We start from the raw sequence: 23,377 nt of genomic DNA on the forward strand, positions 1-23,377 counted from the left end.
GACGGGGCAGGGCTAGGTCTGCGAAGAAATGGACATTACACATGGCATATTACAAACCAAACCTTCAAATACAGTTATACATGTTAAAGTAAAAAACCTAAACCGGTCCGTGCATAAATGCTGGCATATAGTAAAATCAGGACTATAACCAACCAGCAAGCCTAACACCACTGGGGAGGGCTGTGTTGGAAGTACTCTCTATGCCAACCCTCTCTCACATACACAGGGGCATGTGCATACACACACAGTACACGCAGTCACACACACAGTACACGCAGTCACACACACAGTACCCGCACAGCTCTGTAGTAGCTGCTATGCCCCTCTTACTCGTCTGTCAATAGGCCCAGTTTGGAAGCACTTTAAACAGACTTGCACATCGCTCCTCTCTCTCTCTCATAACGAACAGCGGGAAACTTCAAGACATGGATTCCAGCACCATACCCACAGGGTTAATTAGGTTTGCTTTAAACAGCCACCACCATGCTTTTTAAACATTCATGGGTGAATGCATGACAACGAGAACATTAACATATCCAGAAAGTTAACCTCTACTGTTCCCCGATCTAACAGGGGGGGCTGGGCGACACAGAGAGATGGTTGACCTCTGCTGCCCCCTCTGTTACAGCCTAGTAATAACAGGGGATATAATCTAGCCCAACACTACACAGCATCTGACCTGAGCCCTACTGACAAACTGACGGAATAAGAAACCGCACAAACCTTTTTGGTCTTAATTTAAAAAGTTAGGCATAAGGTTAGCAGTGTGGTTGGGGTTGGCGAAGAGTAACTGCAGAAATAGACAGGGTTTATGACTTTGTGGCAACTAGCGATGACCCATGAGGTTTTCCTGGTCAGGTCACATGGTTTAGACAGACTCCTGGCCCTAGTCCCAGTGTAGCTGTGTGTTTCCTATAAACAGGTTAGCCGTGTGTGTCCTATAAAACAGGTTAGCCGTGTGTGTCCTATTAAACGGGTTAGCGGTGTGTGTCCTATTAAACGGGTTAGCGGTGTGTGTCCTATAAACGGGTTAGCGGTGTGTGTCCTATAAACGGGTTAGCGGTGTGTGTCCTATAAACGGGTTAGCGGTGTGTGTCCTATAAACGGGTTAGCTGTGTGTGTCCTATAAACGGGTTAGCGGTGTGTGTCCTATAAACGGGTTAGCTGTGTGTGTCCCATAAACGGGTTAGCGGTGTGTGTCCTATAAACGGGTTAGCTGTGTGTGTCCTATTAAACGGGTTAGCTGTGTGTGTCCTATTAAACAGGTTAGCTGTGTGTGTCCTATTAAACAGGTTAGCGGGTTAGCTGTGTGTGTCCTATAAACGGGTTAGCTGTGTGTGTCCTATAAACGCGTTAGCTGTGTGTGTCCTATTAAACAGGTTAGCTGTGTGTGTCCTATTAAACAGGTTAGCGGGTTAGCTGTGTGTGTCCTATAAACGGGTTAGCTGTGTGTGTCCTATAAACGGGTTAGCTGTGTGTGTCCTATTAAACGGGTTAGCTGTGTGTGTCCTATTAAACGGGTTAGCTGTGTGTGTCCTATTAAACAGGTTAGCTGTGTGTGTCCTATAAACAGGATAGCTGTGTGTGTCCTATAAACGCGTTAGCTGTGTGTGTCCTATTAAACAGGTTAGCTGTGTGTGTCCTATTAAACAGGTTAGCTGTGTGTGTCCTATAAACAGGTTAGCTGTGTGTGTCCTATTAAACAGGTTAGCTGTGTGTGTCCTATAAACGGGTTAGCTGTGTGTGTCCTATAAACGGGTTAGCTGTGTGTGTCCTATAAACGGGTTAGCTGTGTGTGTCCTATAAACGGGTTAGCTGTGTGTGTCCTATTAAACGGGTTAGCTGTGTGTGTCCTATAAACAGGTTAGCGGTGTGTCCTATAAACGCGTTAGCTGTGTGTGTCCTATTAAACAGGTTAGCTGTGTGTGTCCTATTAAACAGGTTAGCTGTGTGTGTCCTATTAAACAGGTTAGCAGTGTGTGTCCTATAAACAGGTTAGCAGTGTGTGTCCTATAAACAGGTTAGCAGTGTGTGTCCTATAAACAGGTTAGCAGTGTGTGTCCTATAAACAGGTTAGCAGTGTGTGTCCTATAAACAGGTTAGCGGTGTGTGTCCTATAAACAGGTTAGCGGTGTGTGTCCTATTAAACAGGTTAGCGGTGTGTGTCCTATTAAACGGGTTAGCGGTGTGTGTCCTATTAAACGGGTTAGCGGTGTGTGTCCTATTAAACGGGTTAGCGGTGTGTGTCCTATTAAACAGGTTAGCTGTGTGTCCTATTAAACGGGTTAGCTGTGTGTGTGTCCTATTAAACGGGTTAGCTGTGTGTGTGTCCTATAAACGGGTTAGCTGTGTGTGTCCTATAAACAGGTTAGCTGTGTGTGTCCTATAAACAGGTTAGCTGTGTGTGTCCTATAAACAGGTTAGCTGTGTGTGTCCTATAAACAGGTTAGCTGTGTGTGTCCTATAAACAGGTTAGCTGTGTGTGTCCTATTAAACGGGTTAGCTGTGTGTGTCCTATAAACAGGTTAGCTGTGTGTGTCCTATAAACAGGTTAGCTGTGTGTGTCCTATAAACGGGTTAGCGGTGTGTGTCCTATAAACGGGTTAGCTGTGTGTGTCCTATAAACAGGTTAGCGGTGTGTGTCCTATAAACAGGTTAGCGGTGTGTCCTATAAACAGGTTAGCGGTGTGTCCTATAAACGCGTTAGCTGTGTGTGTCCTATTAAACAGGTTAGCTGTGTGTGTCCTATAAACGGGTTAGCGGTGTGTCCTATAAACGGGTTAGCTGTGTGTGTCCTATAAACAGGTTAGCTGTGTGTGTCCTATAAACAGGTTAGCTGTGTGTGTCCTATAAACAGGTTAGCTGTGTGTGTGTCCTATAAACAGGTTAGCTGTGTGTGTGTCCTATAAACAGGTTAGCTGTGTGTGTCCTATAAACAGGTTAGCTGTGTGTGTCCTATAAACAGGTTAGCTGTGTGTGTCCTATAAACAGGTTAGCTGTGTGTGTCCTATTAAACAGGTTAGCGGTGTGTGTCCTATTAAACAGGTTAGCGGTGTGTGTCCTATTAAACAGGTTAGTGGTGTGTGTCCTATTAAACAGGTTAGCTGTGTGTGTCCTATTAAACAGGTTAGCTGTGTGTGTCCTATTAAACAGGTTAGCTGTGTGTGTCCTATTAAACAGGTTAGCTGTGTGTGTCCTATAAACAGGTTAGCTGTGTGTGTCCTATAAACAGGTTAGCTGTGTGTGTCCTATAAACAGGTTAGCTGTGTGTGTCCTATTAAACGGGTTAGCTGTGTGTGTCCTATTAAACGGGTTAGCTGTGTGTGTCCTATTAAACAGGTTAGCTGTGTGTGTCCTATTAAACAGGTTAGCTGTGTGTGTCCTATAAACAGGTTAGCTGTGTGTGTCCTATTAAACAGGTTAGCTGTGCGTGTCCTATAAACAGGTTAGCTGTGCGTGTCCTATAAACAGGTTAGCTGTGTGTGTCCTATAAACAGGTTAGCTGTGTGTGTCCTATAAACAGGTTAGCTGTGTGTGTCCTATAAACAGGTTAGCTGTGTGTGTCCTATAAACAGGTTAGCTGTGTGTGTCCTATAAAATGGGTTAGCTGTGTGTGTCCTATAAAACGGGTTAGCTGTGTGTGTCCTATAAAACGGGTTAGCTGTATGTGTCCTATAAAACGGGTTAGCTGTATGTGTCCTATAAACAGGTTAGCTGTGTGTGTCCTATAAACAGGTTAGCTGTGTGTGTCCTATAAACAGGTTAGCTGTGTGTGTCCTATTAAACAGGTTAGCGGTGTGTGTCCTATAAACAGGTTAGCTGTGTGTGTCCTATAAACAGGTTAGCTGTGTGTGTGTCCTATAAACAGGTTAGCTGTGTGTGTCCTATAAACAGGTTAGCTGTGTGTGTCCTATTACACAGGTTAGCGGTGTGTGTCCTATTAAACAGGTTAGCGGTGTGTGTCCTATTAAACAGGTTAGCTGTGTGTGTCCTATTAAACAGGTTAGCTGTGTGTGTCCTATTAAACGGGTTAGCTGTGTGTGTGTCCTATAAACAGGTTAGCTGTGTGTGTGTCCTATAAACAGGTTAGCTGTGTGTGTCCTATAAACAGGTTAGCTGTGTGTGTCCTATTAAACAGGTTAGCTGTGTGTGTCCTATAAACAGGTTAGCTGTGTGTGTGTCCTATAAACAGGTTAGCTGTGTGTGTGTCCTATAAACAGGTTAGCTGTGTGTGTCCTATAAACAGGTTAGCTGTGTGTGTCCTATTACACAGGTTAGCGGTGTGTGTCCTATTAAACAGGTTAGCGGTGTGTGTCCTATTAAACAGGTTAGCTGTGTGTGTCCTATTAAACAGGTTAGCTGTGTGTGTCCTATTAAACGGGTTAGCTGTGTGTGTGTCCTATAAACAGGTTAGCTGTGTGTGTGTCCTATAAACAGGTTAGCTGTGTGTGTCCTATAAACAGGTTAGCTGTGTGTGTCCTATAAACAGGTTAGCTGTGTGTGTCCTATAAAACAGGTTAGCTGTATGTGTCCTATAAAACGGGTTAGCGGTGTGCACACTTCAAAGCTGCATAAGGCCGAGTGTTATGGTTTTGGATGGCCAGATTGCTAGCAACAACAACAAGAAACTATGTGGTGAATCGTAAGTGTCTCGTTTCAGCTCATTTGATCTTATTTTTGATAACATGCCTTGTTTTGAAGTGTTTTGACTGATTTCACATCTATGCTGACATGGCAAACAATGTGCTATCTAGCAAGTTAACCAACAACCGCAACAAAGTATTTGAGAGACAAGTTCTCATTGTGCAACTTTAATTCGATTTTCAATAAACATTGGGGACAAAATATTGTTTACATGTTATCAACAATATAAGCCAACCCCGTCAGTTTTGCCCCACAGTTGAGCACAAGTCAATGTAGTTGCTAACCAACCAACCCGTCTATAGAGATACATCTAACTGCCAACATTATAGGGCGAACCAGAACAGCTTCAATGTGCCTTAGCATACATTCTACAAGTGTCTGGAACTCTATTAGAGGGATTCTTCCATGAGAAATTCCATCATTTGGTGTTCTGTTGACAGTGGTGGAAATCACCGTCTCAGGCGCCATTCCAGAATCTAATATAAAGCGTTCATTTGGGTTGAGATCTGGTGACTGACACACCCTTTAACCTCATATGCTCCTTTGAGGCGCTCTTTAAAAGTCACTGACATCTATTATTCTAGCCAGGGTAGACAAAATCATCTACAACTGGGCTTTTTGTTTTTATACATGACCCTAAGCATGATGGGATGTTAATTTCTTAATTAACACCTGCACCTGCTTTCAATTTTATTTTGCCAGTTACCTGTGTCTCTATGTTGCGTGAACTTGTGTCCTACCTCACAGAAGAGAGTGAGCTTGTCGTCAGGCAGCAGCCCATTGGCCTCGTCCAGCAGGAAGTCTCTCCTGATGAATTTCTTAAAGCCCCAGTCCTTCCCCTGGACAAACCGGTATGCCCTCTGGCTCTCTGTAAAAGGGAACAACACAGACAGTTAGTGCACGTGTGTCTGTCATGACCATGAGAAAGGAGAACGTGAGAGTGAGCACAGCCAGACTGGAGGTTGAATCAAGTAAGTGTCACCTGCAGGGGACTTTTAACACCTCATAAGAAAACGATGCCACACTCCAGACATTTTTCATACACTCCCTCATCTCTGGCACACAGGCACGATAAGCAGGTGGGATAAGCAGGGATCAAAGCATCCCATTATAAAGTGCTTATGGACTGCCAACTATGTCTGCCTGAGAAGAGGCAGGGAGGGTTCTGTGCACTACAAACACACAAGAGAAATGCCTTCGTGGGGTCCTTCATGTACGTATTCCAGGAATACGTACATACACTGGTTGCGTCCAGAAGGGCACCCTTTACTCTATATAGTGTACAACAAAAGTAGTGCACTACGTAGGGAATAGGGTGTTATTTGGGACACAACCACTGAGGACATACATAACACAATAACTAGAGTCAGAGACACTGCTGTGCCATAGTGGTTCTGATGGCCCAGTTGTTAAGACTGATGCTAACAACGCCAAGGTCAGGGGTTCAAGTCCCTCAGGGATCACATACTACAAATATAAATGCACTCACTTTACTGTAAATGGCTTTGGATCAAACAGTCTGCCAAGTCAAATCACAATGAATTCCCTGCCCAGACATTTTACTACAAGACCCTCTCAAAGATCTCCAATGAAACGTCACATAAAGATCCCTGGTCATGTATAGAATGACATGATCCCATCTAAGAAGCTCCTGTAGGGCAGGCCCCTCCTGTAGGGCAGGCCCCTCCTGTAGGGCAGGCCCCTCCTGCCATATAGGATGAGGATCCCTGGGGTCTACAGAACCACACACACCAGGCCGACAGCCCATCTGCTGTTCGTCTGCCTCTCTTTCGGCGCGGTGTGTTTTAGGAACCTCCCACTGATGGACATCTGGCTGCAGACGTTTTCACCTGATTCTACATGAAGAATCGGTTAGCAAATTATAGCCAGAACACTGTGCAGGGGTGCTGAGTACCATCGGCCAGCTAACGCTAATGAAAGCTCTATGTGAAATTCACCAGCAGCGGTATGATGCAGTGGTGGGTACAGTAGTCAACCAGGCAGGCAGGGGCTGCACTCCAAATGGCACCCTATTCCCTTCATAGTGCACTACATTGACCAGAGCCCTATGGGCTATATGGAATAGGGAATATGCTGTCATTTGGGATGTCTACAGACAGTGGTGGAGTTGAGCACATATCCAGTTCTCCACCCCAGTGCGCAATCAGGGGGTCCTCTCCCTCTAATCCCTCCTCTGGAGATGGGCTACAAACAGGCCCTGACAGCCACCCTCTCAGACTGACAGAAATCCAAACACTCCAAAGGCTCTTTTCTCTACTCTTTTTTTCCTACTTTATTCATCGTCACTCTCCTCTTTTCCTCTCTGCATAATAGGAATTGATGTTAGAAGACTTTCATTTAAAGGCTTTGTGTCAGTCTCTCATCTTAAAAGTGTGTTGTTGAAAGCCATGTCAAACTTTTATGGACTTGACATGCCAAGTAGTGTACGGTTGGATACACAAACACACAGAGCAAAAGCACTGCATCTTAGTCTTATCCTTGTCTGCCTGTTTGTCTGAAATCTTTCAGTCTGCCTTTTCTCTATTTCCTTTCCGATATGTGAGAGACTCAGGCATGGTCCCCTGGCCAGTAGCTCCTCTCCCTGTGTGGTGGAGGGATTGTCCTGTGTGTTATCAGGGTATATGGAAGAAGACCAGCAGCCTGTGACAACTTCCTACGGGGCTAGGTCTCAGCCTAACTGAGGTGTGAGGATGGTGGGAGGAGAGAGAGAGAGGGGGGGCTAGCTGGGAGAAGGGAGGGACGGAACGGGAGCACAGAGAACGGAGGAGAAAGGGTGAGAGGAGTCCTACTGCTCATGTCCCTGCTCACTCTCCACACTAAGGTGTATGTCTGTGTGCACGTGTGCGTGCGCCTGTGCGTGTGTATGCGTGTGTGTATTAAGCTGAGCTTTCCCAAGCTGACCCTGCTACCTCCACTGGGTCTCCTGAGCAGGACCAGAACCTCACACTGGAATGGGATCAACCTCAAGTCAGAACGCATGTTGTCACGGTAGGGTCACAGCAGGCTGGATCACCAAGTCGGGAGGGGAGGAACACACCAGGAATAACAAATATGAGAGGGGGAAGAGGAGTGAGAAGACCAGTGATAGAAGCCTGAGATATGTAGATAGATTGAGTGAGACAGAGATAAAGGAAAAAAATAGGAAGGCGAGAGGGACAGAGGTTTAGAGAGGAGAAGGGAAAGATAGAGTCAGAGCGAGAGAGAGGAGAGCCAGGCTGTTTTAGAGAGCATAGCATACATATTCAGGCTGTGGCTCAGGGGCCTGGTTGGCACACACAGTGAGAAGGTCACCCAGAAGACTGGCTGACAAACATCGCACTCCGGGCCAACAGAGTGTGGATCACACTAAGAGTGTGTGTGTGTGCGGGCATGACAGAGAAAGTGTAATGTACAGTATGTACATCAGTTCAAAACATAACTCTAATCCCTCCATCCCTCCGTGATCATCTGTTCACTGGAAGGAGGTTTAGAGAATCCCAAAAGGAGCCTGGAGCTTTTCCCCATTCCACAAACACATTCAAGCATTCACACACCTAGACCTTCATACACAGACACACTTCAACCCCATCCTCCCAACCACTACTGCCTACATCCCCATCCCACTTCTTCCCTCCACTTCAATTGCTGCCCTTTAGTCTAAACCCCCACACATCTACATAGGCTGACATATAACCAGGAAGGCAGGCACACAAGCTCGCTCGCTCACACGCACCACAAATACACAAATGAACGCACACACCATTTCCGAAGAAAATCTCATCTCTGTTGAATAATGAGCTCTATAAGCAAGTGTCAGCACAAACATGTGTAATGACGTTCCTTCTAGCCGTGTCGATATGTGATTATGTAAAGACTGTCCAATGACTCTTCCCACAACACAACCACATTGAATGCCTGACCGCCCCCATCAGTTACCGCGGGCAACCAGCTCTGGACAACCACAGGCAAGCATTCAGATTGAGGTTTCAATCAGCCAGGAGACCATGTGGAACTAAAGACACGAACCACAACACCACAAACACTGTACTGGCAAATGAGATCGTTCTTTTAAAATATACAGTGTATGAAGACCTGTGTACACATAGCAAATTAACCTGAACTTGAACCTGTGACCAAACAGACTGGAGACATAACCTCTCCTTAGCACTTAGCACCTAAAAAGCAATATAAAGCCAACTGTCTGAGAGGAACACTCAGCTCTGGGCCATTTAAATAAACCCTAGCCTCCACCGCCATATAGCAGGAGACTTCCTCTCTGTGTTCTCAGAGCTGTCAGTGCAGCAGTGTGTCTGCCAGCAGGCTGCTTTATCTGGCACGGGAGAAGAGGGGGGGGGCCAAGAGACGCGTTACAAACCGTTCATCCACAATCCCACAGGAGAGCCAGCTAGCTAGCAACTAAGCCAGGGAGAGAAATGATGTGGCGGAAAAGAGAGGAGAGGATGTTCGGGGGAGAGGGAGAGGTGGGGGGGGGGGGGGGGCTGCCAGTGGAGCCCAAATCTATCTCCATTAGCAGGCAGTAACACCATCGGAGACCAACATACCTTACTGATTGAGGCTCTCTATTCAGGTGGGGGTGGCTGAACAGTATGAGGTTGAAGGTCAGATCCATTTGAAACAGTTCATGTTTAAGGCAGCAAATGATATATGCAGCATCTTTACATGACTCACAATCATCTTTAACCACCTATATATCTGTTTATTTAGCTATGTATCACACCAATCTGGACTTACTATCCATTTCAGTGGAGTGTGTGGCCCTGTGAGACTGTGTGGAGAGCCCCAGCAGTGACATGCCACATAAACAGTCCTCACACTCTGAGCCTCAGCCTTCTTAATTAAGGCACTTTGTTTTTATTTGGCCTGGGTTCTCTTCAGGAGGCATAGATTTAATTGGATTCTAAATGATCCAGAACAGATAGAGCTATCTTTACTGCCATATTCTCAGACTGAGTGCTCGCTGAAGTCCCTTGTCACGAATACGGTGGCTGCGGGTAATTTTCTTCAGCGACAAGGCGAGCAGAGAGCTGAGGCGAAGATGGGGTGCATCTGGGGAGGGGGGGGGGTCCTAACAGCTAAAGAACACAATTTACAGCAAATCCCCCAGAGACACGAAGAGGAGAACAGAACCACAGAAGACATTTTCTCCACTGCTCTCAACATTCTCCATCTTTAATCTCTTTCAGTGGTCATGTGGAGAAGCAGGTTCAGGTGAGCTGACCGAGTGAAGGAATGAAACGACTCAAGGTGGTGTTTACCACCCACTCTGCAGGCTACTGCTGTCCCTCTTAGAGTGGTGCAGCGAAATGGGCACAGCCAACTATGCATTAACTGTACCTTAAGAGCCTCAAGTGAGCTTGATGCACAATTACAGTATGCGGCCCAAGGCGTTTCATAACAGTAGTGTTTTTGAATGTGTTGTTGTTGAGAAGTGAAAAAGCACTGCCACAGTGAAGCAGGAAAACCATTTCCCTTTCTACATGACCTGCACTGCGGGGGGGGGGTTGTACAGTCTTTATGCATACACCTCTGATACAAACATTCCTCCTCTGCCCCTCTCCTCACCTCCTCCCATACTTCCTGTGCTCGACGGGGTGCCGGAGGAGAGACAACCAAACAGGTAGAGAGCCTGGTAACCAGGAAGCGGTCACATCTGGCCAACTAATTAAATTCCACACAAGTTTGCTTTTCCTCCCCATAACATAACCTAATTAAAAAGAGCAGGCATTGGAAGAAACACATTTCCTTTCCAATTCATCAGCCAGAGAACAGGCAGAAGACAAAAATTGCTCCATGCTACTTTGAATTAAATATGGGGGGGAACAAATCCCACCTGCAGTGATTATACACACCCATATGGCTATCAACACCTCGGCCCGCACACTGAATTAGACACTTTGGCTCCCTCACCCCCCCCTATGCACACACTCACTTAGTAAACCTCAGAGACACAGGTAATACATCTCTCAAACCTCCTAACCTTGTTCCTATTAGTCAACATGTCTTCCAAGTTCTACTGCCAAGCTACAGGTTTGAGCTGAGAGGTTCAAGAGTGGATTGTTATAAGTAGTTCTGTTATCACATTACCTCTCACACACCTACATAATATCAAGCCAGGTACACTATGGGATTACAATGGCAGAGCAACACTGACCCTATAGAGATGGTGGGTTGTTGGGGATAGATATTTCCCAAGCAAAAAAATGATTCACATTCAAGAAAACATTAAAAAGTACATCTACTAAGATTGGCCATATGACTGGACAGATACTGACACCTGAATTGACTGTGACCTTTCAGGTATTTTAAATGTCTGTAGTGTCTACTTGTTAATGTTATTTAAATGCATGAACATTTGAAAGTATTTTTGTTTGAAATGCCATTTTCGTCATGTGTCGGACCACAGGAAGACTAGCTGTCGTCATGGCATTAGCTAATGGGGATCCAAATCAACTCAAATCAAGTGTGACTTACCCATAGCCTTCGTCTCTTCTCCCTTGGCATTGAGGATGGAGAACTTGAACTTGGCACGCACCTCGCTCTTAGGACAGCTGACCAGGAGCAGGTAGAGGGACAGGTAGTCTTTACTCTCCTCGTCCAGGCCTTTAGGGTTTACACGCAAACACCTGGACACAGAGGGAGGGATCAGCATCGGTGATCTTCAGACTCAGTCAAACAGAGACAAGGTCAGTCAACTATGCTCAGTAACTGTCCAACAGAATAGAGACCAAACCCTGTCCAACAGACTTAGGAGTCTAAATCAGATCAATCATGGACAAGTTATTGGTCCTGTAGTCCCTTATGGTTTATTCATAGCACCCACTTCTTGGGCCCACCTCCACTCACCATTTAAGCTTGTCATTGGCTCCTGAAGAGAAGGTGGAGCTCTTGATGACCTCTCCCATCTCCTCACGACAGAAGCTGAAGTTGTTGATGGTCCACATGTAAGAGAACTTCACCACTTTGATCTAACAGAGGTAGGGACACACACACACACACACACACACACACACACACACACACACACACACACACACACACACACACACACACACACACACACACACACACACACACACACACACACACACACACACACACACACACACACACACACACCAGGAATCAGACATGATGACTAATTTATTTATCTATTCCATACAGATAGCTAAGTGGCTGGTTGGTCAGCCTGGACTTCAAAACCACACATCAAACCTGCCTTTCATCTCAATAAACATTGACAACAAACAGGGGGAGAAGAAAGGATATTAAAAAGCTGCAACAAAAAATGATTTTGCAAGGACAGCGAGATGAAAAACACATCAATAGAAAAACATCCCTTTTCTTTAAACAGGCTGTTATCAAAAACACCAGCACTGGCAGTCCTGACTGACTGACTGACTGACAGACAGGTGTAAGTACTGTACATAGAAGGTGTAAGTACTGTAGATACATGTACACACACACACCAATCCCCACGCTTACCTGAGTGTAACACCAGCTCTCAGCCACAGGGCCGCTGGACATGTCCGCGGGGGGAGGGGGACTCGGGACTCTTGACATCGCCAGAGTTGAGGCAGGGGGGGGCCTGAGCTGAGCCTGAGCACCAGCCAGGAGGGGGACAGAGTGGAGGGGTGGCCGAGCCCAACAGAACACCACTGAATGGGCTAAGTATTCAACCAGACCACCACACACTGCACCAGGGTCCAGCCACGGATAACGTCTGGGGAATGTCCAGGGAACCCACAGCAATACCCTACAATCAGAGAGAGTCGCATTATCATAGGTGTTATAGTCAGTGCGTGTGTGCTAAAAGGCTAATTGTAATTGAGCGGTATTGCTCAGTAAGTAGGACAAAACAGCTCTGAATTCATTTGTTTTCAAAGGGCCTCTGCATTCAAAGCAGAGAGGCTGTGAACGCTGCTCACTCGGCTTCAGTGAGAAAAGCCCTCGTTTATCTGCCATGGTTCTGCCTTTCTTTTGCTTTGAGCGGAGCGCCAGCCGATCTGTGACTGAGAGTGAAGAGCAAGGCTTAAGACCATCATCCCACGCCTGCCTGCCAATCTCCACTCACTCAAGTAGCCTACACAAGGTCACATACAACTTTCATAGAGCACATCGACTTGAAAATGTCATAGCCTATTCCAAAATGTGCAAACTTCTATCAATCTGTGTGAAAAGTTATTCACTCTGTTTTTCAAGGTACATGTGTGAATACAGCCACAATAGAAAAACAGCATTGACTTCAGTTGAACCATAGATCTATGAGAGAGAACTGTGACTTTAACCAATGACTTCTCTTCAATATCACCTTTACAGAATCACAGATGACCCCTGGGAATAGAACAAGAATGTGTTAATTGACTTGCCTGGTTAAATAAAATCAACAAATTATCATATTTTGTTCTCCTTTCCCCCCTCTCCCTGGCTCCTTTCCTCCCTCTCCCTGGCTCCTTTCCTCCCTCTCCCTGGCTCCTTTCCTCCCTCTCCCTGGCTCCTTTCCTCCCTCTCCCTGGCTCCTTTCCTCCCTCTCCCTGGCTCCTTTCCTCCCTCTCCCTGGCTCCTTTCCTCCCTCTCCCTGGCTCCTTTCCTCCCTCTCCCTGGCTCCTTTCCTCCCTCTCCCTGGCTCCTTTCCTCCCTCTCCCCCCTGCTTGAAGCTATCACAGGGTCTCAGGGCAAGTCTCCTCTTCTCTCGTTCTCTCTTTTTTCTCAGTCAACCTGCAAGTCCCCCTGTCTCGTAGCCAGACAATCCCTTTGCTTTGCTTCTTAATTAGTGGCTGATTGAAAGGGAAGTTCAGGACCTAGAGAACTTCCCAGAATCTGTGAGAGCGTGAGAGAGAGGGAAGGGCAATGGGGGGGGTCCACCTCCTCTGCCTGGCAGAGTGGAGACGGGTGAGACGACACACAGACCTCCACGGACGCAGACAGGACTTCATGAATGTTTAGAGAACTTCCCAGAATCTGTGAGAGCGTGAGAGAGAGGGAAGGGCAATGGGGGGGTCCACCTCCTCTGCCTGGCAGAGTGGAGACGGGTGAGACGACACACAGACCTCCACGGACGCAGACAGAACTTCATGAATGTTTAGAGAACTTCCCAGAATCTGTGAGAGCGTGAGAGAGAGGGAAGGGCAATGGGGGGGGTCCACCTCCTCTGTATGACAGAGTGGAGACGGGTGAGACGACACACAGACCTCCACGGACGCAGACAGGACTTCATGAATGTTTAGAGAACTTCCCAGAATCTGTGAGAGCGTGAGAGAGAGGGAAGGGCAATGGGGGGGTCCACCTCCTCTGTATGACAGAGTGGAGACGGGTGAGACGACACACAGACCTCCACAGACGCAGACAGGACTTCATGAATGTTTAGAGAACTTCCCAGAATCTGTGAGAGCGTGAGAGAGAGGGAAGGGCAATGGGGGGGTCCACCTCCTCTGCCTGGCAGAGTGGAGACGGGTGAGACGACACACAGACCTCCACGGACGCAGACAGACTTCATGAATGTTTAGAGAACTTCCCAGAATCTGTGAGAGCGTGAGAGAGAGGGAAGGGCAATGGGGGGGGTCCACCTGCTCTGCCTGGCAGAGTGGAGACGGGTGAGACGACACACAGACCTCCACGGACGCAGACAGGACTTCATGAATGTTTAGAGAACTTCCCAGAATCTGTGAGAGCGTGAGAGAGAGGGAAGGGCAATGGGGGGGTCCACCTCCTCTGCCTGGCAGAGTGGAGACGGGTGAGACGACACACAGACCTCCACGGACGCAGACAGGACTTCATGAATGTTTAGAGAACTTCCCAGAATCTGTGAGAGCGTGAGAGAGAGGGAAGGGCAATGGGGGGGTCCACCTCCTCTGCCTGGCAGAGTGGAGACGGGTGAGACGACACACAGACCTCCACGGACGCAGACAGGACTTCATGAATGTTTAGAGAACTTCCCAGAATCTGTGAGAGCGTGAGAGAGAGGGAAGGGCAATGGGGGGGTCCACCTCCTCTGCCTGGCAGAGTGGAGACGGGTGAGACGACACACAGACCTCCACGGACGAAGAACAGGACTTCATGAATGTTTAGAGAACTTCCCAGAATCTGTGAGAGCGTGAGAGAGAGGGAAGGGCAATGGGGGGGTCCACCTCCTCTGCCTGGCAGAGTGGAGACGGGTGAGACGACACACAGACCTCCACGGACGCAGACAGGACTTCATGAATGTTTTAACTTTGTTGGATCTGATCTTTCCGTTTCTTATTTTGTTCTATTTGCATCTGATGAAAAACACTGGCGGCATTTTCACTCAGTAAAACAATACAATATTAATCAAAAGATGAAGAACAAGGCAGCACTGATTTGCAATTTAAATTACCTGAGATTTCCTAACAATGAATTATAGTCTGTGTGAACTTGTGGGTGTTCATGGGTGAAACAAATATGCAGCTTAAGTGCGCAAATGCATGCACACATGCAAACTGCTGTGTGGTGGAGTGTGTGCGTTGCATGGGTGCAATAAATGTGCCCCCGTATGTTCCTTTAAGCTGTGTGTTCTCATGTCTCTGTATAGGCTACTGTCTCCCAACATGTGTGCTGCCAACAGCGATCACAAGGGAACCACTAAGAAAACATGACAATACTGGCACCATAGCTAACCACTTCACAGCTTTTCTAAATACACCCAGATGACACTTAACCAGAATACAGCTGGGGATTGATTTGTCTTTTCATGACAATCATCAGGAGTAGAGAAGCAGACAAATGACAGTAACAACTCAGAGATAGTGGGGGGTGGGGTGTGTGGTAGTGTGTGTGGTAATCCTTGTACTCCCTCACTTCAAAATCTTGAGATCAAATCAAATAAAATGTTATTTGTCACATACACATGGTTAGCAGATGTTAGTGCGAGTGTAGCGAAATGCTTGTGCTTCTAGTTCCGACAATGCAGTAATAACCAACAAGTAATCTAGCTAACAATTCAAAAACTACTAACTTATAGACACAAGTGTAAGGGGAAAAGAATATGTACATAAAGATATATGAATGAGTGATGGTACAGAGCGGCATAGGCAAGATACAGTAGATGGTATTGAGTGCAGTATATACATATGAGATGAGTATGTAAACAAAGTGGCATAGTTAAAGTGGCAAGTGATACATGTATTACATAAGGATGCAGTCGATAATGTAGAGTACAGTATATACGTATACATATGAGATGAATAATGTAGGGTATGTAAACATTATATTAGGTAGCATTGTTTAAAGTGGCTAGTGATATATTTTACATCATTTCCCATCAATTCCCATTATTAAAGTGGCTGGAGTTGGGTCAGTGTCAATGACAGTGTGTTGGCAGCAGCCACTCAATGTTAGTGGTGGCTGTTTAACAGTCTGATGGCCTTGAGATAGAATCTGTTTTTCAGTCTCTCGGTCCCAGCTTTGATGCACCTGTACTGACCTCGCCTTCTGGATGATAGTGGGGTGAACAGGCAGTGGCTCGGGTGGTTGCTGTCCTTGATGATCTTTATGGCCTTCCTGTAACATCGGGTGGTGTAGGTGTCCTGGAGGGCAGGTAGTTTGTCCCCGCTGATGCATTGTGCAGACTTCACTACCCTCTGGAGAGCCTTACGGTTGTGGGCGGAGCAGTTGCCGTACCAGGCGGTGATACAGCCCGACAGGATGCTCTCGATTGTGCATCTGTAGAAGTTTGTGAGTGCTTTTGGTGATAAGCCAAATTTCTTCAGCCTCCTGAGGTTAAAGAGGCGCTGCTGCGCCTTCTTCACGATGCTGTCTGTGTGGGTGGACCAATTCAGTTTGTCTGTGATGTGTACGCCAAGGAACTTAAAACTTACTACCCTCTCCACTACTGTTCCATCGATGTGGATAGGGGGGTGTTCCCTCTGCTGTTTCCTGAAGTCCACAATCATCTCCTTAGTTTTGTTGACGTTGAGTGTGAGGTTATTTTCCTGACACCACACTCCGAGGGCCCTCACCTCCTCCCTGTTGGCCGTCTCGTCGGTGTTGGTAATCAAGCCTACCACTGTTGTGTCATCTGCAAATTGATGATCGAGTTGGAGGCGTGCGTGGCCACGCAGTCGTGGGTGAACAGGGAGTACAGGAGAGGGCTCAGAACGAACCCTTGTGGGGCCCCAGTGTTGAGGATCAGCGGGGTGGAGATGTTGTTGCCTACCCTCACCACCTGGGGGCGGCCCGTCAGGAAGTCCAGTACCCAGTTGCACAGGGCGGGGTCGAGACCCAGGTTCTCGAGCTTGATGACGAGCTTGGAGGGCACTATGGTGTTAAATGCCGAGCTGTAGTCGATGAACAGCATTCTCACATAGGTATTCCTCTTGTCCAGATGGGTTAGGGCAGTGTGCAGTGTGGTTGAGATTGCATCGTCTGTGGACCTATTTGGGCGGTAAGCAAATTGGAGTGGGTCTAGGGTGTCAGGTAGGGTGGAGGTGATAGCACTTCATGATGACGGAAGTGAGTGCTACGGGGCGGTAGTCGTTTAGCTCAGTTACCTTAGCTTTCTTGGGAACAGGAACAATGGTGGCCCTCTTGAAGCATGTGGGAACAACAGACTGGGATAGGGATTGATTGAATATGTCCGTAAACACACCAGCCAGCTGATCTGCGCATGCTCTGAGGGCGCGGCTAGGGTGTCAGGTAGGGTGGAGGTGATATGGTCCTTGACTAGTCTCTCAAAGCACTTCATGATGACGGAAGTGAGTGCTACGGGGCGGTAGTCGTTTAGCTCAGTTACCTTAGCTTTCTTGGGAACAGGAACAATGGTGGCCCTCTTGAAGCATGTGGGAACAACAGACTGGGATAGGGATTGATTGAATATGTCCGTAAACACACCAGCCAGCTGGTCTGCGCATGCTCTGAGGGCGCGGCTGGGGATGCCGTCTGGGCTGCAGCCTTGCGAGGGTTGACACGTTTAAATGTTTTCCTCACATCGGCTGCAGTGAAGTAGAGTCCGCATGTTTTAGTTGCGGGCAGCGTCAGTGGCACTGTATTGTCCTCAAAGCTTGCAAAAAAGTTAGTCTGCCTGGGAGCAAGACATCCTGGTCCGTGACGGTGCTGGTTCTTTTTTTGTAATCCGTGATAGACTGTAGACCCTGCCACATACCTCGTGTCTGAGCCGTTGAATTGAGATTCTACTTTGTCCCTATACTGAGGCTTAGCTTGTTTGATTGCCTTGCGGAGGGAATAGTTACACTGTTTGTATTCGGTCATGTTTCCAGTCACCTTGCCCTGATTAAAAGCAGTGGTTCGCGCTTTCAGTTTCACGCGAATGCTGCCATCAATCCACGGTTTCTGGTTTGGGAATGTTTTAATCGTTGCTATGGGAACGACATCTTCAACGCACGTTCTAATGAACTCGCACACCGAATCAGCGTATTCGTCAATGTTGTTATCTGACGCAATATGGAACATATCCCAGTCCACGTGATGGAAGCAGTCTTGGAGTGTGGAATCAGATTGGTCGGACCAGCGTTGAACAGACCTCAGTGCGGGAGCACCTTGTTTTAGTTTCTGTCTGTAGGCAGGGATCAACAAAATGGAGTCGTGGTCAGCTTTTCCGAAAGGAGGGCGGGGCAGGGCCTAATATGCGTCGCGGAAGTTGGAATAGCAATGATCCAAGGTTTTTCCAGCCCTGGTTGCGCAATCGATATGCTGATCAAATTTAGGGAGTCTTGTTTTCAGATTAGCCTTGTTAAAATCCCCAGCTACAATGAATGCAGCCTCCGGATATATGGATTCCAGTTTGCAAAGAGTCAAATAAAGTTTGTTCAGAGCCATCGATGTGTCTGCTTGGGGGGGAATATATACGGCTGTGATTATAATCGAAGAGATTTCCCTTGGTAGATAATGCAGTCTACATTTGATTGTGAGGAATTCTAAATCAGGTGAACAGAAGGACTTGAGTTCCTGTATGTTGTTGTGGCCACACCACGTCACGTTAACCATAAAGCATACGCCCACGCCCTTCTTACCAGAAAGATGTTTGTTTCTGTCGGCGCGATGCGTGGAGAAACCAGCTGGCTGCAGTCTCCGATAGCCTCTCTCCAGTGAGCCATGTTTCCGTGAAGCAAAGAACGTTACAGTCTCTGATGTCCCTCTGGAATGCTACCCTTGCTCGGAATTTCATCAACCTTGTTGTCAAGAGACTGGACATTGGCGAGGAGAATGCTAGGGAGTGGTGCACGATGTGCCCGTCTCCGGAGTTTGACCAGAAGACCGCTTTCGTTTTCCCCTTTTTCAAAGTCGTTTTTTGGGGTCGCCGGGTGGGATCCATTCCATTGTCCTGGGTGAAAGGCAGAACACAGGATCCGTTTCGCGAAAGTCATATTCTTGGTCGTACTGATGGTGAGTTGACGCTGCTCTTATGTTCAGTAGTTCTTCTCGACTGTATGTAATGAAACATAAGATGACCTGGGGTACCAATGTAAGAAATAACACGTAAAAAATTCAAAAAACTGCATAGTTTCCTAGGAACGCGAAGCGAGGCGGCCATCTCTGTCGGCGCAGGAAGTTAGATGGTTCATTCATCATGGTGATTCAGCTGGTGACAGTCAGCACCAATGGACAGGAGGACTAACAGGTGAGAATACACATGGCAGGGAAAATAAATATCACCACAGCAGTACGTCAGAGAGCGTTAAGAGGGTTGTGTGCTCCCCTGAAAACAATCACTAGACAAAGTACGAGGTAAGGATGGCAGCGGTGTTGTGTTGTGAGTGTTTCTCGGGTTGTGTATATGCGTGATTGCCTACCGCCCACATCTCATTTCCCTATCCCATCCTAGTCTGCTGCTGTGGGGAACGACAGGATGAGGACCTGGAGCACATTTATATTAATCACATAGACAGGCCTCTCTCACTGTGCGAGTCCAGATCTCCCTCCCACCACCGCCTTCACCTCCCTCCCAACACCGCCTTCACCTCCCTCCCAACACCGCCTTCACCTCCCTCCCAACACCGCCTTCACCTCCCCACTAAGAGGTGAGTGCATTACTCAAACATTGACATATGGAAACCAACGGTCTAAATGGATGTCATGTCCTCTCCATCCATCGTATTAGAAACAGAAGATGGGGGTGCAGAGGAGGATGATATATATACACACACACACACACACACACACACACACAGTGGGGCAAAAAAGTATTTAGTCAGCCACCAATTGTGCGAGTTCTCCCACTTAAAAAGATGAGGCCTGTAGTTTTCATCATAGGTACACTTCAACTATGACAGACAAAATGAGGAAAGAAAATCCAGAAAATCACATTGTAGGATTTTTAATTTATTTATTTGCAAATTATGTTGGAAAATAAGTATTTGGTCACCTACAAACAAGCAAGATTTCTGGCTCTCACAGACCTGTAACTTCTTCTTTAAGAGGCTCCTCTGTCCGCCACGCGTTACCTGTATTAATGGCACCTGTTTGATCTTGTTTTCAGTATAAAAGACACCTGTCCACAACCTCAAACAGTCACACTCCAAACTCCACTATGGCCAAGACCAAAGAGCTGTAAAAGGACACCAGAAACAAAATTGTAGACCTGCACCAGGCTGGGAAGACTGAATCTGCAATAGGTAAGCAGCTTGGTTTGAAGAAATCAACTGTGGGAGCAATTATTAGGAAATGGAAGACATACAAGACCACTGATAATCTCCCTCGATCTGGGACTCCACGCAAGATCTCACCCCGTGGGGTCAAAATGATCACAAGAAAGGTGAGCAAAAATCCCAGAACCACACGGGGGGATCTAGTGAATGACCTGCAGAGAGCTGGGACCAAAGTAACAAAGCCTACCGTCAGTAACACACTACGCCGCCAGGGACTCAAATCCTGCAGTGCCAGACGTGTCCCCCTGCTTAAGCCAGTACATGTCCAGGCCCATCTGAAGTTTGCTAGAGAGCATTTGGATGATCTAGAAGAAGATTGGGAGAATGGCATATGCTCAGATGAAACCAAAATATAACTTTTTGGTAAAAACTCAACTTGTCGTGTTTGGAGGACAAAGAATGCTGAGTTGCATCCAAAGAACACCCTCCCTACTGTGAAGCATGGGGGTGGAAACATCATGCTTTGGGGCTGTTTTTCTGCAAAGGGACCAGGACGATTGATCCGTGTAAAGGAAAGAATGAATGGGGCCATGTATCGTGAGATTGAGTGAAAACCTCCTTCCATCAGCAAGGGCATTGAAGATGAAACGTGGATGGGTCTTTCAGCATGACAATGATCCCAAACACACCGCCAGGGCAAACGAAGGAGTGGCTTCGTAAGAAGAATTTCAAGGTCCTGGAGTAGTCTAGACAGTCTCCAGATCTCAACCCCATAGAAAATCTTTGGAGGGAGTTGAAAGTCTGTGTTGCCCAGCAACAGCCCCAAAACATCACTGCTCTAGAGGAGATCTGCATGGAGGAATGGGCCAAAATACCAGCAACAGTGTGTGAAAACCTTGTGAAGCCTTACAGAAAACGTTTGACCTCTGTTATATACACGTTGTTGGCAATGACAAAGTATTGAGATAAACTTTTGTTATTGACCAAATACTTCTTTTCCACCATAATTTGCAAATAAATTCATTAACAATCCTACAATGTGATTTTCTGGATTTTTTTTCCTCATTTTGTCTGTCATAGTTGAAGTGTACCTATGATGAAAATTACAGGCCTCATCTTTTTAAGTGGCAGAACTCGCACAATTGATGGCTGACTAAATACTTTTTTGGCCCACTGTATATCATTATTTAACCAGGCAGGCTAGTTGAGAACAAGTTCACATTTCCAACTGTGACCTGGCCAAGATAAAGAAAAGCAATGCGACACAGAGTTAGACATGGAATAAACAAACAGTTAATAATACAATAGGAAAATGTATATACAGTGTGTGCAAATGAGGTAGGATAAGGGAGGTAAGGCAATAAATAGACCATAGTAGCGAAATAATGACAATATTGCAATTCAACACTGGAGTGATAGATGTGCAGATGAGTGTGCAAGTAGAGATACTGGGGTGCAAAGGAGCTAAATAAATAACAGTATGGGGATGATGAAGTTGGATAGGCTATTTACAGGTGCAGTGATTTTTGAGCTGCTCTGACAGCTGGTGCTTAAAGTTATATTTGCCTCCAGCTACAGAGATTTTTGTGGTTCGTTCCAGTCATTGGCAGCAGAGAACTGGAAGGAAAGACGACCAAAGCAGGAATTGGCTTTGGGGGTGACCAGTGAAATACACCTGCTGGAGCGCGTGCTACGGGTGGGTGCTGCTATGTTGACCAGTGAGCTGAGATAAGGTGGGGCTTTACCTAGCAAAGACTTGTAGATGACCTGGAGCTAGTGGGTCTGGCGACGAATATGAAGCGAGGGCCAGCTAACGAGAGCATACAGGTCGCAGTAGTTGGTGGTACATGGGGCTTTGGTGACGAAACGGATGACACTACTACATCCAATTTGCTGAGTAGGGTGTTGGAGGCTATTTTGTAAATGACATCGCCGAAGGATCGGTAGGATAGTCAGTTTTACGAGGGTAAGTTTGGCAGCATGAGTGAAGGCTGTTTTGTTGCGAAATAGGAAGCCGATTCTAGATTTGATTTTGGATTGGAGATGCTTAATGGGAGTCTGGAAGGATAGTTTACAGTCTAACCAGACACCTGGGTATTTATTGTTGTCCACATATTCTAAGTCAGAACCCTCCAGAGTAGTGATGCTGGACGGGTGGGCAGGTGTGGGCAGCGATCAGTTGAAGAGTATTTAGTTTTACTTGCATTTAAGAGCAGTTTGAGGCCATGGAAGGAGAGTTGTATGGCATTGAAGTTTGTCTGGAGGTTAGTTAAACACAGTGTCCAGAGGGGCCACAAGTACACAGAATGGTGTCGTCTGCGTTGAGGTGGATCAGAGAATCACCAGCAGCAAGAGCAACATCATTGATGTATACAGAGAAAAGAGTCCCTGTGGTACTCCCAAAGAGACTGCCAGAGGTCCGGACAACAGGTCCTCCGATTTGACACACTGAACTCCGTCTGAGAAGTAGTTGGTGAACCAGGCGAAGCAGTCATTTGAGAAACCAAGGCTGTGGACTCTGCCGATAAGAATGTGGTGATTGACAGAGTCGAAAGCCTTGGCCAGGTCGATGAATACGGCTGAACAGTATTGTCTCTTATCGATGCCGGTTATGATGTCGTTTATGACCTTGAGCGCGGAGAAGGTACCGTGGGATTCTAAATGATCGGTGATCTGTTTGTTAACTTGGCTTTCAAAGACTTTAGAAAGGCTGGGTAGGATAAATATGTCTGCAACAGTTTGGGACTAGATTGTCTCCCCCTTTGAAGAGGGGGATATCCGCGACATCTTTCCAATCTTTGGGGATTTCAGACGATACAACAGCAAGGTTGAACAGGCTAGTAATAGGTGTTGCAAAAATTGTGGCAGATAATTTTAGAAAGAGAGGGTCCATATTGTCTTGCCTGGCTGATTTGTAGGGTCCAGATTTTGCCGCTCTTTCAGAACATCAGCTATCTGGATTTGGGTGAAGGAGAAATGGGGGAGGCTTGGGCAAGTTGCTGTGGCGGGTGCAGAGCTGTTGACAGGGGTAGGGGTAGCCAGGTGGAAAGCCAGCTGTAGAAAATGCTTATTGAAATTCTCAATTATTGTGGATTGATCAGTGGTGACAGTGTTTCCTAGCCTCAGTGCAGTAGGCAGCTGGGAGGAGGTGTTCT

At 46.8% G+C, this 23,377-nt stretch overlaps 1 protein-coding gene across 2 annotated transcripts in view; it reads right to left on the reverse strand.

The window, feature by feature from the left end:
• Positions 1–23,377, reverse strand: part of LOC123999894 (speckle-type POZ protein) — a 101,409-nt gene that overhangs the window by 30,191 nt on the left and 47,841 nt on the right. For both annotated transcript variants that reach the window (XM_046305908.1, XM_046305910.1), the window contains 4 exons: positions 12,148–12,418; positions 11,509–11,630; positions 11,137–11,288; positions 5,385–5,512 (listed from right to left, as the gene is read on the reverse strand). In XM_046305908.1, the coding sequence (XP_046161864.1) occupies positions 5,385–5,512; positions 11,137–11,288; positions 11,509–11,630; positions 12,148–12,225 (480 nt within the window). In that variant the 5' untranslated portion in view covers positions 12,226–12,418. The remainder of the gene's footprint in view (positions 1–5,384; positions 5,513–11,136; positions 11,289–11,508; positions 11,631–12,147; positions 12,419–23,377) is intronic.

The sequence above is a fragment of the Oncorhynchus gorbuscha genome, linkage group LG16 (genome assembly GCF_021184085.1).
Source record: "Oncorhynchus gorbuscha isolate QuinsamMale2020 ecotype Even-year linkage group LG16, OgorEven_v1.0, whole genome shotgun sequence".
In the NCBI taxonomy this organism is placed as follows: domain Eukaryota; kingdom Metazoa; phylum Chordata; class Actinopteri; order Salmoniformes; family Salmonidae; genus Oncorhynchus; species Oncorhynchus gorbuscha.